Genomic DNA, 18,611 nt, shown 5'->3' with positions numbered 1-18,611 from the left:
CTGCTATGCAACGGGAGTCTTATTTCCATCCCTGCGGTATCATTGAGAAGGACATAAAAATATAAAAAATCCACTAGAATCTGACTGCTGTAAAACAGTATTGAGACTTGGCTGCTGTGTGGGTGCTCTTCTTTAGCCAGCTCCTGCAGAATACTAAGAGGGTCTCTTGACAAAGACCTGGATTTATCACCTCTTCTGTGCTGGGAGCCGCGCCTAGTCAACGCTTTCCATCTCAGCTGTCTTGTCGCTCCCGTTATCTTCCTTTTTGTTGTGCAGTAAATCCTTCTCCCCCTTGTTTTATTATCAGAAATAAAACATGCTTGTGGTTTTTACGAGAAGTTTCTCTTCATATTTCTGCCAGGATGCTGCTGTTGTGCAAACGGCTGTACATCAAAACAGGATAGCGCAGGTCTTTATTTTTGTAGTGGATGGTGAAAACGCTGGGAGTACTGCATCAGTCAAGCGTGAGTCAGTGGGTTTGATATTTTGAAAGTACTATTCTGAGATCAGCTGAAGGACAGTGAAGGAATTGACAGAGAAACAGATAAGTATCAAAGAAGCTATGCATAGAATTGCTTAGATAGTGACCCGCCTTGCTCTCTCTCAGTAGGAGAAAGATATGAATGAAGGGGCCATGCACTTTGAGGGGTTCCTTCCCAGCAGATTTTAAGAGCCTGGAGAATGTTTTTTTTTTAACTTATTTTAGTGTTTATTTCAATTTGTTGCTCCACCCTGTCACACTGGTCCACCATACACTTTACACTTCCTTTTAAAATAATCAACTCTTTAGATTCCATATTCCAGATTCCACTTCTAGAATGCCCGTTGTATCCAGTTCTACAACAGCAATGAATTTTAATATGGGTGTCCTGGAGCGGTCTAGGGATCAAAGTGATATATCTTCAAGCAGTTGCTCCTGTTTGTAATTTACTTTAAAAAGAACAAAAAGCCACATACAAAATAGGAATCTAATAACTTGAGCATGCTTGAGAGACCTTGGAATGCATTATTTGGTAACTCAGTAACTGACTGTAATAAAGGCTGTGCAGTTCTGTCCTGCAATTAATGCTGGTAATTACTGATGCAGAACACACAAAGCAGCGGCATCTTTGCTATTGTGGTTAATTGGGAGCCTTTTATCCCGAGATGATCCTATGAAGAAGGTATGATTAGTAACTCTATACTGCGCAGCTAGTTTAGTTTTATGAGCCACAGTGGCTCATCTTACTGCTGATGTCAGTTTCTACTCTGTGTGTTAAAACTGCCTTGGAGAGCTGGGGCATTCCGAGGGATCAAGGGGCAGTTGCTTGACCCCTGATGTCAATTCATTCTTTTCATTGGAAGACCCTTGAAACACAAGTGGTACCTGGGACATCCCACACATGGGGGGGGGGGGGGGGGTCAAAGTTCAACCAAATGTGCATTTCTATCAGCCACTTTCTCACCATGTAGGGGCAGGACTGCATGGGTTTCCCAGCTTTTACAAAGACACACGACAACTACCCTCCATCACACATGCTTTATACATCATCATCATCATCATCATCATCATCATCCAGGAAGAGCAGAAACACCTCCCAAGGGTTTAGTCCACTTGAAAAAGAAGCATGGAGGAAGAACCTTCAATCTAGACCAGGCTGTTTTATTCAGACTCCTTTCCCAGCAGCGCTCGCCCTGCTCAGTGTAATGGTGAGCTGGATTTCAGTGGGCTGCTACCCTGAAAGGCAGCATTGTCACCAGCCCAGAGAGCGGAGCTGGTATTGTTTACAGGCACTCGAGTGTCTTATATAAACCTGATCACATTGTAAACCAAAACCAAAGAGCCTGAGAATGCTTGGAGATAGCATGCAGTATTCAGTGACGGAATTCGGTTTCAGGATGTCACTGCAGAATAGATTTGGGCGGACGGGTCTTTTCTGTTGTGTATCAAACAGAAGCTCATTGGTTTATATAACAAACAATGGAGTTAATCATATATTAAGCACTGTGGCCCCATTAACTGTGCCCATGCATTGCAAACACGTTTAGCAGCAGTTTGAGCCATTGCAGGTTTTCAGACTTATTCACACTAAAATAATGAGCGTTTTGAAAACATGATTGTGAATGAAGGGCGTCTTTAATGCATGTCGATTGCGCAATATTTAAGTAGTGTGGATAGGGTAATCATTTGAACCCTGTACTACAAATCTGTAGCCTGCGTGGTGTGTCTCAGCACTTCTGATTAGACTCATACTAAAAAGGTGGAGTGGATCAAACTGCTATGCAATGGGAGTCCTAAACAATGATCTCTGAATGCAGTGTGATACCCAAGAGACCACAAGGAGGCATCCTTGGCTCTTCCAGTCCAGGTTTTTGTTATGGCCCTTCCTGTCCAGGTCGTTGTTAAATTGAATTAAACAGACCTCAGTGATCATACTAATTGAATCACTTAATCCCCTGCATCGTTACTGTATGGCCTCGCCCATGCGTGCTGCCTCCATTCTGTTGTAACCAGTTTAGACACCTGCAATGCAGCACCCTGACAACCCTTGAGTTTCTCCACTAACATTGTGCGCTTTGCATTTGCGTTACTATGGAAATGTAATTTAAAATCTCTATTCCTTTAGATATAGTTTGCGTGGGAAGGGAAAACTAATAAAACAAAATAATAAATGTCACAGTGATTCAGAAACTTTATTTGCAGACTTTCTTTACCACGTGGTCTCTTCTGCAGTGTGTTAAATGCTGAGACAAGGAGGGTGCAGTAAATCAATTCCGGAGCTAATCTGGTTCTTGTTTGTTCTTCATGTTTCCACAGCAAGGGGAGGAGGTGCTGGGACGCCCCTACGTGGTGTGTGATCGAGCGTACGGAGAGTGCGAGATCTTCCCCCCTGATGAGGACGGCATGACACTGCTCCAGCGAGACGGCCACCGCGAGTCGGACATGGACAGCGCCATCGGGAGCACACACAGCTCCGAGGCTTCCGACCTGTGCAGGGGAGAGGACAAGGAGGAGGGGCTGGGGGGGCTCTTCCTTCCCACAGACAAGTGAGTTCAACAACGTAGTTACAGCTGGGCCAGGCATTCTCACTTCATCAAGGTCAGGGGTATCCAATCAATCTAAAAAGAGCCGTTCCACTCCAGGTTTAAACAGGAACAATGAGATGATGAACTACTTCAGGGTCTGGATGGAGGTTTGATTGGTTCAGGGTCTGGATGGAGGTTTGATTGGTTCAGGGTTTGGAACAAAGACCAGAAGTGGAAGGGCTGACTTTGGACACCCTTGATTGAGGTTCTAGGAGGTGCTAGCAAACATCTGGAACACTTTCAAACAAGTCCTTTAGATCGTTTCTGACCTCAAAACAATGGAACGGCAGTGCATTTAAAGCAAGAGAATGCCAGTCATGAATAATCTATAGAAACGTCCAGCAGACAAAACACATGGGGGTCTTTTTAATTGATTTAAGCAGCTGTCATTTAAATCATTAAAATAACATACCCTGGTGTTTATTGATTATTGTGTTTGATTGTCATACCCTGCTGTTTATTGATTACTGTGTTTGATTACCATACCCTGCTGTTTATTGATTACTGTGTTTGATTGTCATACCCTGCTGTTTATTTAAACAGTACCTGTATTTAGATCTGCCTCTTCAATTCACCCCATTGTCTTTTTTTATGATTATTCCCAAGAGTTGCATACATTAGAAAAACACAGAAAAATTAAGACAAAAATGAGTTTAGTGGATTATTCGACCCTGAGGGTTCTTCATGAGCAAAGCTCCTTGGTTGGTTCCCTTGGAGGAATGCGGTGCACACTCAGTAAAGCTCTCCCCCAATGATAAAGTACAAGACACTATCATTTTTTTCCATCTAACAGTTCACAGTAAATCCAATTTTGTGCTGCCTTGCAGTATTTTTTTTCTATTATAGCCCTCTTGACTGCAGGTAACAGTAATAAACCTGTCTATTAGATAGCTCTATGGTCCATAGGATAGGGGTATGGTTATATCATGCACAAAGATTTCCACATTGCGTACAGTGTAACTATGCCTAATAACTATGCCTAAGCACACATGTATTTACTATGTAAATGCACAGTAATTGGAGACACTTCATGTCAAGTGTTACCTATGAGTCTGTCTGACTGAGTCTGACCGCGTTCTGGTGTCGCAGGTCTATCCCACACAACCCCTCGGCTGCGTCGGACCTGTCCACGCGCTCCACCGCCTCGCTCATCAGCAACGAGGAGCAGTTCGAGGACTACGGGGAGGGGGAGGATGTGGACTACACTCCCAGCAGCCCCTGCCCTGACGACGAAACCAGAACCAATGGCTTCTCTGACCTTGGCTCCTCCGTCTCCTCCAGGTGAGTCCAGAGAGTCCCTTACAGACTCCCAGCCTGCCCCAGAGATGTTAAATAAGGGCTCTACTCTGAGTCCCTTACAGACTCCCAGTCTGCCCCAGAGATGTTAAATAAGGGCTCTACTCTGAGTGCCTTACAGACTCACAGTCTGCCCCAGAGATGTTAAATAAGGGCTCTACTCTGAGTCCCTTACAGACTCCCAGTCTGCCCCAGAGATGTTAAATAAGGGCTCTACTCTGAGTCCCTTACAGACTCCCAGTCTGCCCCAGAGATGTTAAATAAGGGCTCTACTCTGAGTGCCTTACAGACTCCCAGTCTGCTGCATTTTATTTACATTTGTTAGCTTTTTTGCAGAGTTACTCATTTCCTCTGCTGGCTTAGGAGATATCTGTACTAATTAAGAGAACTCAGTTGGAATGAAAACCAGCAGACACAGTGGGTCCCCAGGACCAGGTTTGGGAAACCCTGCCCTAGGTCCACAGTTTGCCGCAGGTGCACATCTCAAAAAGTTTTGAAGTTTTGACTGTATTTTTTTTTATTTTTTTATTTCATTGTATTATTTTGAAATCCGGCTGCTGCAACGAGGAGAATTGCTTGACCTCCTGGATACATCAAGCAGATTGCAGAGACTGGATTAGACTAAGAATGATGTGCATCTTATTCCCTCTGCTCAAAACCTGAAGCAGAAAGAGCAAGAGTAATGAAGCTGCTGCTCATCTCGCCAAGTTGCTCACTTAACAAGCCCCTGTTTTAATCAGGGGGGAAAACTCCAACAATACCATGCCGATTTACTGTGGTTTAAAAGGGGTACTGCTTTAAAAAAATCCTTTAAGATAGGGTACTCTTACATAAACTTGAACTCTTTTCCTGCTCACTTACATGCGAAGATAACTGCACTGATGGCTCCAATTATAACTTTACAATGGGGAGGGGGTAGATGTAATAAGAAAGTTGTCCAGGTCGTACTGCAAATGAAGGGAGAGCTAATTGCCTGACAGACAGCAGCCTTAGGGAGCTCATATTATACATACAGTCCCTTTGGGAGGAGTTCATTTAATGAATGAGTTGACTGACTAGTTTTACCGAACAAACCTTTCTCCGCAGATAGATGACATATAAAGATGCAGTCCATGCATTTTAATGCAAGGTGTGGTGAAGCAGTTAACCTGAGCTGATCCTCAGTGTTAGAATTCCTTCAGATATCTCAAAAGCTGCTCCACCTTGTTGTTGTCATGTGGGTGCACTCTCTGTTGTTACTGGTATTAAAAGGTTTTTAGACTCCATAATCTGTATTATTTCATTGTCATCCACCCTTATTAGAGCCCCCAACATCCTTTTCATGTTCAGCTCCGCTTACTGTACACGTGCGGCATCAGCCAGTGTCTTTGCTGAAACAGTGGGACAGAGGTAAAGGTGCAAACATTGATGGAAATGAGCAGCTTGAACTAATGGAGGAAGGCACAGTGAAAGAGATACCAATGCAGATTAAGAGTAGGGCAAAGGATGATTGTCTTTAAATCCCTGCACCTCTACGGCTTCACATAATGCAGTGGCTTTTTTTGTGTTTTTCCACAGCGCTGGTCAAACCCCCAGGAAGATGAGGCATGCCTACAACAATGACATGCTGGATGTGTACTGCTCCCAGTGCTGCAAGAAAATCAACCTTCTCAACGACCTGGAGGCCAGGCTGAAGAACTTGAAAGCCAACAGGTACTGAGCAGGCTGCAGATCTGTGCATGTCATACTGAGGACCATGTGTTATCTACTTCCTTTGAATCCGTCTTCAGCAGTTCCCTGGATTCTTCAAGAAGGTTGTGTGTGTTGCTCGGGCTGTGTGTGTGTGTGTGCGTGTGTGTGTGTCCTCATTGTGGGAAGTCACTCAAATCAAAGTTAAAAAACCTGAATCTAATGGAAGGTCGTTAGTTGGTTTTACATTACATTGATTGTAGCTAACAAATTAATTCCGTACATCTTACCTGTCATGCACTTCAGTTGTCTACATTCAATAGGTCTCAAGTGTGAGGTTTCGAAAGATGCTTTAGCAAATTAAATGTCTTGTGGTTCAAAGCATACTACCTGAAATCATTTCAGTCAATAGGGAAGCCTTTATAAAAAAAGTTTCCCATACTGAAAGCGTAGCAAAGTGTAATAAAGCATAGTGAAAGCATTGTAAAGCCCAGTGAGATATTGTAAAGTATATTAAAAAAAAAGGATGGCAAACTATGTAAATGCAGAGGATAATCACGTGAAAAGTGTGGCAAAACTACAAAATTACTGTGCAAATTTACCGTGGCAAAGTTTTATAAAGAAAGCAGGTGGTTAGTTAATAACAGGCAAGAGGGCATTGAATGGTTCTTGAACCTAGGGGCTTATAGTACCCTAATGTCTGTCTAAATATAGGCACACTGTTCGTTTATATGACAAAAACATAATGAAATATGTATTCCAAATCCATTGTGCTGTCATTGCTGGTATTATTGTGATCTGATAATGCACTACTACTGAAAAGACATCCCAGTGGTATTTTTAAAAACAGTCCTGATCTGACTCAAGTGTTTTAAATGTTATTACTGTTTCATTTAAAAAATACAATTTAGTACCGATTGCACTGGAAATTAACAATAAAGGCAATTTCAGATCTCTATAACATTTAAACTGCACTTTCAGTGCACACTAACTGTGAGGTACTCTTTAACTTGGTGCAATATCGATGATGTTGCTATCCAATCAAAATGTTGGACAAGGACACATTAAATGTGTGTGTTTATATTATTCTAAAATCCAGTAGAAGTGGGGCGATAATGAACCAAAAAACGATTCCCGTTTGCCAAAGTAAATGTCGGGTCTGCTGGTGCAGTCGATTATCATGTCATGCATCGCCCCCTTCCTCCGGAAAGCATATCTGTGCTCAATGATGTTGTTTCAGGATAGTTTATTTTCCTGTACGCCTAGAGAACACATTTATCTTTTAGGTTTAATTGATGTGCCTAAAAAAACTGTGTCAGTTAGCGTACTCAAGTACGTTTTTCTTTTGCTTTTTCACAGTCCCAACAGGAAAATAACAAGCACCGCCTTTGGACGGTAAGTAACTAACAAGGCCTCTTGTTTTGTAAAAAGTTATGCCCAGTGGAATAGATGATGATATGCAGATATACAAATCATTTTTTGATGCAATAAACATTGCACTGCAGCACAAGCTGAGCTGAAGACAAGCATCTGCAAAGAGAAAATATTGTGAGCTCTCCAACGCGATCCTATCACAACCAAGCAGAGAGATCAAAGCAGCCACACTGGCTCTTCGCACTCACCCCCCTGCTCTGCGATGTTCATCACACAGTTATGGGACGGGAACCTTCCTGATCTGCTGACTTGCTAAATGTGTGTGCGTTTCACTTTCTCACAGGCAACTGTTTCACAACAGCAACTTCAGCAGCAGCAATGGCAGCACAGAGGATCTGTTCAGAGACAGCATTGATTCCTGTGAGAACGACATCACCGAGAAGGTAAGGAAGAAGCTCTCAGTGTCTCTCGCTGCAGGTGCTGTGTTTCAGGAATTTTGTACTTGCAATACCATGTGGCTTAATCAAGTAAATATGTCAGCATGCGTTTTACCAATTTTCCAATTGCCTTTATATTAAAGAATAACATGGTCCAGAACCTGCGCCTCTTACAGAGTTTAGGATCCAATTATTTACCAAAGAGGAACTTGCAGGGAAGTCATGTGCAGTGTGCTGCAGGCTGCGGCGTGGTTGATTTGCATGTGACGCAGGTGTGCTAGTATTTTCTGGCTTTGTCCCGAGAGGTGCTTTGACGCACGGACGGGATTAATTTGTTTGTGAAACGCTCCTCAGGTGAGCTCTCTGGAGAAGAAGGTGACGGAGCTGGAGAATGAGAGCTCGCTGAATGGGGACCTGAAGGGCAAGCTGAAGCAGGAGAACACACAACTGGTGCACAGGTACGGCAGCAGTAACCATCTGCAACAAACACCTTGCGGGGTGCGGGGGAAGCAGGGAAATGATTTGATGAGATACACAGGGCTGGTGTGAAGTCGCTTGGGGAATCTCCACATGTGCTGTGGCTTATCTAGCTGATGTAGAGTGCCGAAGTTTGGCATTGGCACAGAACAAGCCATGGGGAACAAACACAAAGATGCAATAAAAGAAATTGCCCATACAGTAGAGCAGAGGTGTCCAATCCCGGCCCTGGAGGGCCATTCCACTCCAGGTCTAACAGGACAAAGGAGATCATGAGCTACAGCAGGGTCTGGATGGAGGTTTCATTGGTTTGTTTCTTTGTGTTCCATATAGCTTGTTCTGTGTCAGTTCCAGCATTCCGCACCAGGTAAGCCACAGCATGTGTGGTTATACTCCAAGCCAAGTCGCTTTATTCCACATCTGTGCACGCTGGTGAACTGGGGTTCAAACCAACAGCGTCCCACAACGGTGTTCAGTTTCTCATTGAAATAGGATTCCCTGTCGCTCGTTTCCAGTGTTCTTCCACAGCACAGCCTGCTCTCCGCTCAGCTTCATCAGAGACAAAGCACACCTTGTCTAGTTGTTTGTTCTTGTTTTTGCAGTAGTGACTCATGCTTCCTCCACCCTTCCACCACTGCGTTTCAGGAGCCAGGCAGACTTGCAGACAGCACTGTTAAAAAAAGCCAGAAAATTGATTAACCTTTAGAAGTATTTATAAAATATGACACTGAGCTCATTGAACAGCAAGCCAGCCAGACTAACAAATGCACTGAATCTGTGGAGGTGACACCACTGAAAGACGTGCAGCTCGGTGAGGCGTGTGCTGTACTGTGCTCTCCCCCCAGAGTCATGTACTATCTGTGGAGGTGACACCACTGAAAGACGTGCAGCTCGGTGAGGCGTGTGCTGTGCTGTGCTCTCCCCCCAGAGTCATGTACTATCTGTGGAGGTGACACCACTGAAAGACGTGCAGCTCGGTGAGGCGTGTGCTGTACTGTGCTCTCCCCCCAGAGTCATGTACTATCTGTGGAGGTGACACCACTGAAAGACGTGCAGCTCGGTGAGACGTGTGCTGTGCTGTGCTGTCCCCCCAGTGTCATGTACTGGCCTGATGCTTTCACAAAGCCCGGTCATCATTAACCCTGCATTACCCGCTCTTGCAGCTTCCAGTCTTTCAATCGATCGTCAGGATTCGACTGTCTATCAGACCATGCAACTTACAGCAAAGGCACCAGGCCAGGATGCAGCCGTTCACATGTATCTGAAACATTTGCATATCACCATATATAAATGATAAAGATTCTCAGCAGAATAAAAGAGGGACTAGTAATTAATGTTAAAAAAAGCTAATAGCAGACAGTGACCCCCCACTAGCACGACGACCAGTGAGCTCAAGAGGACTCCTGCCTTCAAGTGGCTGGTAGCTCACTGACTGCTGCTGAGCTCCTGGGTGTAAAGAGGAGATGGGATCGGAGGACAGCCACTGACCTTCAGATCTCCTGAGCTGCTCTGGGGAGTTGCTGCAGTGAGGGAACATAATTGGATTGGAGGGGGGGGGGGTGTAAGGGTTAAAGGGAGGCATGGAAAGGGATTGGTCAGCAGTCCTTTGACCCCGGGTGTCCTGCTTGTGTGATCAGGGTTCATGAGCTGGAGGAGCAGATAAAGGATCAAGAGGCACGAGCAGAGCAGGTGCTGGAGGAGGAGATCAAGAGGCACAGAGAGGCCTACGTGAAGATGGAGAGGGAGAAGAGCACAGAGATAGAGCTGCTCAACAACAGGTACCAGCTGATCAGGGGCTGAGAAGAGGCATAGGGCTGGACTGGACACTGTTCAAAATAGGGACATGCAGCATTAGGAAGTTTAAACGTCATTTAGGAATAAAAGGAAAGTATGAAGGAGGCGACGTGAGAGCATAGCATGTGCCTTACTAAACCAAATAACTGTGCCTTAGAGGGCACAGAAGCATGTTTTTTGTTTTTTAAATAAATGTTTGTAAGTGAAATCAAGCTTGCAGTTCAAGAAGTCTTTTCTCAGTTGTTGGAGGCAGGTTCGAGGGATATTAAACAGTAAAGTGAGAGGGATGCTGCGTATAGTCTTTCAAAGACAAGACTGCCTGTCGAGTCCCACCTATTGTTAGTGAGTTTGACAGGACCATCTCCTAGTTACAGTCCTAGTGGCTGAGGGAACTGTTTCACCAGCCGGCTTGCTTATTGTCTGAATCCTGTCCTCTTCACAGGGTACAACAACTGGAAGATGAAAACGGGGAAATGGGCAGCAGTGTAAACAGATTAAAATCACAAACAGAGAAACTGGATGAGGTAATTATTTGGTCTTTTGGATTTCTTGTTTTTTTTAAAACGGCAGTTATCAATCTCCAGATGATATCAATGCAGCCACAAGGGGGAGCTGAGGGGTTTCACTCCCCCTCGCTTCTTCATGTATTTCCACATCATGAACCATTTCTGCGTTTTATTCCCAGGAAAGGCAGCGGATGACATACAAGCTGGAGGACACCAGCCTGCGGCTGAAGGACGAGATGGATTTGTACAAGAAGATGATGGACAAGCTGAGACAGAACCGACATGAGTTCCAGAAGGAGAGAGAGGCCACGCAGGAGGTGAGAGAGAGAGAGAGACAGAGACAGAGAGAGACAGAGAGAGAGAGAGCGTTACGGGTCACGCCTCTAAACTAGCAATATTACCACACAGACTTTAAATACCAAGGTAAAACTATAAGCGGTAGACCAGCAGTTCCGGCTCTTAGAATTTTACCTTCGGAATTGTGGCGGAGTGTATTAAAGTTATGGATGATTCTTATCGCTAATCTTGAACCAGCTAATGTTATTTAAGGTAAAGCAGTCCAAGACAAGTGCTAATCGGGGTCTAAACCAGATGTATTTTTGCAAGCATTTGGGGTATTCCTTGTTTTACAGCAGTCTAAGACCCTGTTCTCCTCCCTATTCTCCCCCGTTCCCCTCTCGTCCCCCCGTTTCCCCCTCGTCTTCTCCGGTTCTCTCCTCTCCAGCTCATTGAGGACCTGCGGAAGGAGCTGGAGCACCTGCAGCTGTTCAAGCTGGAGACGGAGCGACCCAGCCGGGGCAGGAGCTCCTCCTCCAGCCTGTCCGAATTCAATGCCAAGACCCGCGAGATGGAGCTGGAGCACGAGATCAAGCGCCTCAAACAGGTGTGTGTTTTTTTTTCACACGACCGCCTTAGACTGAAGCATGATCCAGCTTTCCCAAATGGAAATAAAATAAAATATTTGTCTGTAATCGATGTGTTTTGTTGTTTCTCAGGTAATTGAATCAGTTCATTAATTCACGACTACAGGATACACATCAGCTGCAGCACTTAAACTGTGCATGTAACAGCGAAATTGAAGTTGAGTTGTAGACCAGTCATGAAACTGTCTTGATTACCTTTTAACATGTTAACAAAAAACACAATGTCGTTTCAATATTAAAACGTCTCAAAAAACATAATAGCAACTACAGCATATTCTTACACAGTAATCTACTGTGTTATACTGTTTTAGTAATTAGAAAAATTACACCTGCCTCCTTACATGAGCAAGCATAGTAAGCCATTGCATTTTCTGTGGCACGTCTAAAAAAACTCATTTTGCAACGTTGGATTGTAGCAAGCATTGCATTTCAGATAAGATCGGCAGTGCGGGGTACATGCAGATTGCATTGTGTTAATCAGGAGTTGTTCAGGAGTCCTTTCTGGCTCTTGTGGGTCTAAGCCCTGTTTATGCCTGGCCTCCTTTGGGTGACTGCTGCCCCCAGCCATTCACAGCACTGTTTGGACAGTACCCAGCTCATGGCTGCCAAGAATATCAATTTGGTTCACTTTTTTTTTGTTTCTGACTCAATTATTTTAGCCTGGCAGGCAGCAGTGAGAAAGCTGCAATCTCCAAGACAGAGGGCTCCTTTCTTTTCTGTTGCCAGTTTTAGAATGGGAGAGAGATAGACCGCTTTGCAAACAACACACTGACAGCACAGGGCACCATGCTTATCAGAGCTGTTCAGAACACCACTGGCCATGCTTACCAGAGCTGTTCAGAGAACCACTGGTGCCATTGTTACGTTAAAAGGAAACCAAGTACACCTAAAATGTATGATTAGAAAAAGAAAGTGAGTTCTAGGTTCTGCGAGGAGCGGACCTTTAACCAGCGAGTTCTTCCTACTTTTATAACTTATTTTTTTATTATTTATTCAGAAATTAATTTCCCAGGATATCCCAGCTGAAATTCAACATATTGTTTCCAGCGGGGTCCTCCTTCTCCCCAATTTGCTGGTAAACTTATTTTATGTGACTTAAACCATTAACATACACTATGGAACTAACAAGGATCCACTGCGTTTAGAGTCACTGTCTGTTCATGTCACTAGCCCATGTGTGTCAGGAATAACAATCAGCTTATAGCTTTGATTCAGAAGAAAGCTTCCTCTGTATTTGCTTTCTAGGAGTGCATTTGTAGAAACATTTCCCTCCTTGCAGCTCCTGGGAACCTCAATCCTTTCGCTCCGTGAAACAATTAGCTCACAACTTGCCTTTTTCTTTTCTTTCCTGCAGGAGAACCAGAAACTCCGAGAGCAGAACGATGATCTGAATGGACAGATCCTGAGCCTCAGTCTCTACGAAGCCAAGAACCTCTTTGCAACCCACACAAAAGCCCAGTCTCTGGCCGCTGAGATCGACAATGCGTCGAGAGACGAGGTAAACAAATTACAGCCCTTGTGATTAAGTGTGAGGAACGCTGCTCAACTGCTCGTCCACTGCCAGGCGGTGGCATTCAGTGGAACAACTTCGGCACAATGTAGAGCCAATATGAACTCCACCCCCATGCCCAGCGAGCATCCTTCAAGCCAGCCCTACACTGGAGGGAGCACCCTTCATCTTAGGGGGTGAGGGAGCAGACTCCATGTGTACAACTCCTTGGCCTGTCTTTTTAAGACAGAAGAAGTGCAGTGCACTTTTACAGAAAAAAGAAAAACTCTGCATGTGGTCTAACACAGGCGTGTTTGCTTGATTTCTGTTTATATAAAGCATGCACCCAGGTTTAAAATAGATGCCTGCAGAACTGTTGCAGGAGGTTATTTGCATAGCGGAGTCCTGTGTCGTGGTAGATGTTTGTGCTTTGATTTATTCCCCCAGTGTCTGTTCTTGTACACTGCAGGGACTGCATTCGGCCCATTTATTACAAAGTGAGTGTGTGATTAACCTCTACAGCTAGTAAGGGAAAGGTAAGGAATCTCTGTGTGAGCGAACGCACCTCAGGCCTGAGACCTGACCATCTCGCCAGGTAGTCCTGCACTGGAGGGGAGTGGCATGGTGAATTAACACAAGAGTTGTTTTAATGAATGTTTTTCTTAAGAACTTTGTTTCTGTTTCCCTGCAGCTCATGGAAGCCCTGAAGGAACAGGAGGAGATAAACTTCCGTCTGAGGCAATACATGGACAAGATCATTCTCGCCATCCTGGATCACAATCCATCCATACTGGAAATCAAGGACTAGGAATGTGTCTATAAGGGACTGAGAGAGAGAGAGAGAGAGAGAGAGAGAGAGAGAGAGCTACACAAAGCAACAACGAACAAACAGCCTCCAAACAACACCACCTGCAGCTGCTCCACCCGCTGTTACTGCTTAGAAAGTAATTTTGTGTTTACAAGGATTTTTTGGTACCTGCTGTAGTAATCTGTGAATCACGAAGATGTGTATAGGCTTTCGTGCACTTTTTTTCCCGTTTTTTGTGAAGAAGAAAAAAAGTCAAGGCTGTTGTCTTTAAAGAAGCTTTTAGAGATAGTCGTTATAACTGGAAAATACTATTACAATAACTGGATTAAAAAAATGACTACCTCTGGGCATGAAGGTACAGTGTTAGATGAAGCCAGCGCTAAGCCAGTAACTCAGCATTATGTCAGTGTTTTAGTGCTTCCCCAGTAACAGTCCGTGGTGCTTCGTACAGCCAGGTTCTAGATGTAGCTGCTAGATCTTGAACTGTTTTACTGGGAGTGCTGCAAGCAGGTATCTTGCTCTGGATGTTAAGAAGGGGGGCTGCTGTTAAAGCTGTGCGGTCGACACACAGTTGCATCAGAGACTAATTGAAGGGTTTTGGGAAACAGCATGGCTAAGGACTGGGACTCTAGGAGTAGAGCTAGCGACTGTTACAGTGTATACCGTGCAGCACTTTCAATCTTGTGTGAATGTTGAACCCCACAGTAAAATAGATTCCTTTCCCAGGCTTGGCTACCCTCACAGCTCACAAGAACTCACAGTTAAGATAGTTTTCTAGATAGCAGTGAGCAATCAGAGAGGGCTGGGGAGCTTTGTGACTCGGTGAAGTGAGTGGTGCTGAGGTGTCGCCCTTCACGGCGGAGACCGGAGACGCTCAGAGAGGTCGGACTGGTTCTTCGTTGTGATCCAGTGGCCAGGGATATACCACACTGTAGCAGTGCTGCACTGCACTGCACACGCTCAACACTGCATTCACATATTAGATATAACAGGGCTGCGAATCGATTTGAATATTTAGCACCAGCTAAATGATCAAGCACCCCCCCCAGCTCTTCATTGAGTTTTTAGTGGTTTGTGTTACAGTAATATGCAGGGTGGTTCGTAAGCAATGGGCCACTGTCAGAATGACAGGACAATATCTGTAATAAGAAGTGGAGGTGGTTCAGTTTTGCTAGCTTGGTTTGAATCACACTCACAGTGCCCGAGCATGGCATGGGACTTACAGGGAGCTGTGTGTTGGCTTTGGGGTCTAAAACCAGAAGGCCTGGAGTTAGGAGAGGTCAAGGGGAGGCCAGAGCTCTGCGGTCACGTTGTTCAAGCGTGTTTCTGCAGCAGCTGTGGAAGCATGGCCGGGAGACTCACTATAAGCAGCTGGGGACCTAAAAATAGACAGCGTAGACATGCTGCTGGATATATGGAATATCTACAAGCACAGGAATGTTCTATTGATTTAGCAGTCAATATGAATGTAATAATAATGAAAATATCTCAAAGAATATATATACATACATGCATACATACATACTGTACGCTCTCTGTTAAAACTAGAACCCAATGATGGTTACAGGAAAATAGTGATCATTTATTTTGAAAGAAAGAAGTTATAGGAAACATTATTTTAAAAAATATATATATACACATCTTTATTTTTTCATACAGATCTTATTCATCTATTCTATGGTAAATCTTGATTTGAAACATTTTGCCCCAGTAAGCACAAGGGTGCTGAAATGCTGGTGTAGAATATTATCATGACAACATGTTTCTGTGGCCTGGGGATCAGAATCCTCTATCATATCAAGAACCCCCTCCAGTAATAACCATTATTTCATGGTACACATCTGCAATGTGTTGCCTACATGCACTGGACAGTCAATTAACAACATTAACAAAAGGACTCAAGAGGGCGCTGGGAATGAAGGAACCACAATGGAAAAGCACGCTCTACTTTAGGAACTTTGAATAATTGTGCAAGTCAACAGAATTTAGGCTTCTTTTCTGCAAACTAAAACGTAGACCTTGCCTCTATACTCAGAGTAAGCAAATAATATATACAGTACACAAAGACATGCTCATCAATCACTGTAGGACAAGCTGCAGCACACAGGCCTTCGAGGACAGGAGCAGAGCGAGGAATCGCCATAAAGAAAAAAGTAAGAAGCAGGTATGTTTTGGTCCTCAGCTGGTGTGAACTTTGCACAATAAACACATATGTAAATGTAAATGCCATGAATGTATCAATTCATACTTAATTGTGATTGTTTCATTTCTTATAGACAGTTACAAAAATTTACTGAGATGCTACAGAAGCAGTCAATGTTGCAAATGCAGTATTTAAAAGAGTCGTATGTAGAGAAAATGTAAATGCTGTAAACTATATTGTGACCATTTAGATTTGCTTTGTTGCACAATCCGTCATTCTGTTTTTGCATGTTGTTATTTTCTGGTATTTGTGCCTTTACTCAAGAAGTGTCACGACTGTACCTTCTATTATTATTATTATTATTATTATTATTATTATTATTATTATTATTGTTTTTTTTTTTGGCCGGCTTCTGTGGAAGGCTTTGATACTTGTATGTTCTAATCTATGTCTGAACATTTTCTCGTAAATTGTAAATTGTATATAGATATATATATATAAAAAATAGCTCCTATTTGTATTTGTGTGCCACACATCGATGTGTAAAACTCTTTTTTTTGGGGGGAAATGGAATGATGTCATACATAGAGTGGGGTGCGCCGTGAAAAATCTGCAGCACTCATTTTTATTTTGAGCAAGAAACAACTTATTGTCTGAGAGTTGAAAAAAAAAAAAAAAAAGTTTTGTAAAAAAAAAAACACAAAAAAAAATCTAAGAATTATGTGGTTCACAAAAAAAGTATTTAACCTTCTGTCTAATGCGCTGGGTCGTTTACTATGGGAACAGAGTGGGACCTTTGCTGCTGTCTGTTTTGTGGTTTAAGAATATTTATTTTGCACTGGTCACCGATTCTCCCGACCTCTGATTGTTTTGGGGGCTGATAAAGGGACGTTTCTATTGCTTTTAACAACCCATTCTAATTTGTATGAGGCAATACTGCTTTTCTCAACTCCCATACAAAGGCACTGACAGCACAATCACTAACCCAGAAACACCAGGGCGACCGAGAGGCAGGTCCCTCCATCTAGCAGGCTGGTAATCCGAGGTGTGCTTGTTAGATCGTACCTGTTTTAAATACAGTGAAGTCTTACACACTGTTAAATAGATCAGCTGTGCTAGGCCTTACACTTTCCTTAGTCAATTACTGTCTAATTTGAATGCTAGATCATGAAAACATTAGATCTTGACCCAGATATGTTTTTTTTTTTTTTATATATATATATATATGGGAAATGCAAACAAGAAGCCTAGAAAAACAGTAAATCAATAAGAGGCTAATTATTAACCACATGATAAAACCATCTTGGGGTTTAGATTGGGGAATCTGACCTTTTATTGGACAGCCTTATTCTGGCATGTGGTCTGGAAAATAAACGTGGCTTAGATTCTAATCTTTTATATCTCATTTTGTTAAATATAAACCAGTAATGTGGGCTTGCCGTCTATCATATCTTAACAACTTTTTACCGCCATGATATTCTTGTGTTCACATTTCCAGACTAAGACAGCTCCCCCGTCCTCAGTGTTGAGCCGATAGTAAAATAGCTGTGGAATACACAAGTGAAGTAGGGAAGGATAAGGTTAAACTATACTCTGGAGCTCCTTTTCTATGAGAAAATGCAGACCTTGGATGGCAACAAATGAATAAAAGACAGGATCCATCTGCATATATTACAAAGGTACACGCTAGGCAAGCTTATCCAAGATACAATACCCAGTCTGCTTTTCTCATTAAACGCACATTATGTCAGACACCCTCACGCACACATTTAACGTCTGAAGGTTTCTAGACAGGTTGCCTAGTTTTGGATCACATGGCTGAGAATTAATATTTCTTCTGATGTGATTTTTTAAAAGAATGCATTTCTGTTTTTATTTTGTCTTTCTCCCGCTGATGAATACAGAAAGCAAAAAGACACACACAAAGCTTTAGCAAAAGCGTGCAGCTCAGGCAAACTGATGTGAACTCTAGATGAGCGAATGTAAAAGCAAAATTGCCTCTACAAATGTTTCCATCACTCTTGCTTGTAACCTTATCCCCGGCGCCATGCAGAAGCATTGATTTACTGTTGTGCTGTACCACCCAGTCACATGTAAAGCATTCTTTCTTCGTCTGTGAGGTTTTGTATGAACACAGGCCCTGGACGCTAATTTGACTCCTTACATCTAGTGATGCTGTATTACCATACGCTGTAAATATAGTGATTTGCTTTTCAGCATGATTAAAGGAAAATATATTGCAGACCTGTGTTGTGTGTTGGGATCTGTTGCAAAAAAATATATTTAAGAAAGCAAATTAAGGCAAAAACATTTGCACAGTACCACGCAAAACTGGCTCAAACTAAATATTACAAAGGGAGTGGCATGGTTCATTTTATCCAGCTTTTACCCCATCAAACTTAATACCCTTACAAATAACTGATTCTTAAATAATAATAAAAAAAAAGACGACAGGTGTCACAGCAACAGTCATTTATAAGGGAGTTCAACCCTCTTAAGTGTTTAATGATGAACCTGCTTAGATTCACACGCAAGAAGATGCAGGGCTGTGCTGAATTTGTTTTAGAAATATGTAATACACAAATATGTATTGCTCAGCAGGAAGGCTCCCCCTGCTGGTGCAAACATGT

The 18,611-nt window shown here is 43.2% G+C and overlaps 1 protein-coding gene across 4 annotated transcripts in view; it reads left to right on the top strand.

Annotated features, from left to right (window-relative positions):
* The window catches only part of LOC117423439 (rab11 family-interacting protein 4A-like), a 55,500-nt gene extending 37,277 nt beyond the window's left edge, over positions 1-18,223 (top strand). For 3 of the 4 annotated variants that reach the window (XM_034039239.3, XM_034039237.3, XM_034039238.3), the window contains 13 exons: positions 2,798-3,027; positions 4,156-4,347; positions 5,920-6,054; positions 7,390-7,425; positions 7,748-7,847; positions 8,196-8,299; positions 9,956-10,096; positions 10,555-10,636; positions 10,798-10,935; positions 11,343-11,501; positions 12,539-12,616; positions 12,896-13,039; positions 13,722-18,223. In XM_034039239.3, the coding sequence (XP_033895130.1) occupies positions 2,885-3,027; positions 4,156-4,347; positions 5,920-6,054; positions 7,390-7,425; positions 7,748-7,847; positions 8,196-8,299; positions 9,956-10,096; positions 10,555-10,636; positions 10,798-10,935; positions 11,343-11,501; positions 12,539-12,616; positions 12,896-13,039; positions 13,722-13,838 (1,569 nt within the window). In that variant the 5' untranslated portion in view covers positions 2,798-2,884 and the 3' untranslated portion in view covers positions 13,839-18,223. The remainder of the gene's footprint in view (positions 1-2,797; positions 3,028-4,155; positions 4,348-5,919; positions 6,055-7,389; positions 7,426-7,747; positions 7,848-8,195; positions 8,300-9,955; positions 10,097-10,554; positions 10,637-10,797; positions 10,936-11,342; positions 11,502-12,538; positions 12,617-12,895; positions 13,040-13,721) is intronic. The other variant, XM_034039236.3, reaches the window with a different exon arrangement.
* Positions 18,224-18,611: the final 388 nt, after the last annotated feature.

This window comes from Acipenser ruthenus, chromosome 17 (assembly GCF_902713425.1).
Source record: "Acipenser ruthenus chromosome 17, fAciRut3.2 maternal haplotype, whole genome shotgun sequence".
NCBI lineage: Eukaryota > Metazoa > Chordata > Actinopteri > Acipenseriformes > Acipenseridae > Acipenser > Acipenser ruthenus.
The sequence above is the reverse complement of the archived record's forward strand: the minus strand, read 5'-3'. Positions and strand labels throughout refer to the sequence as shown.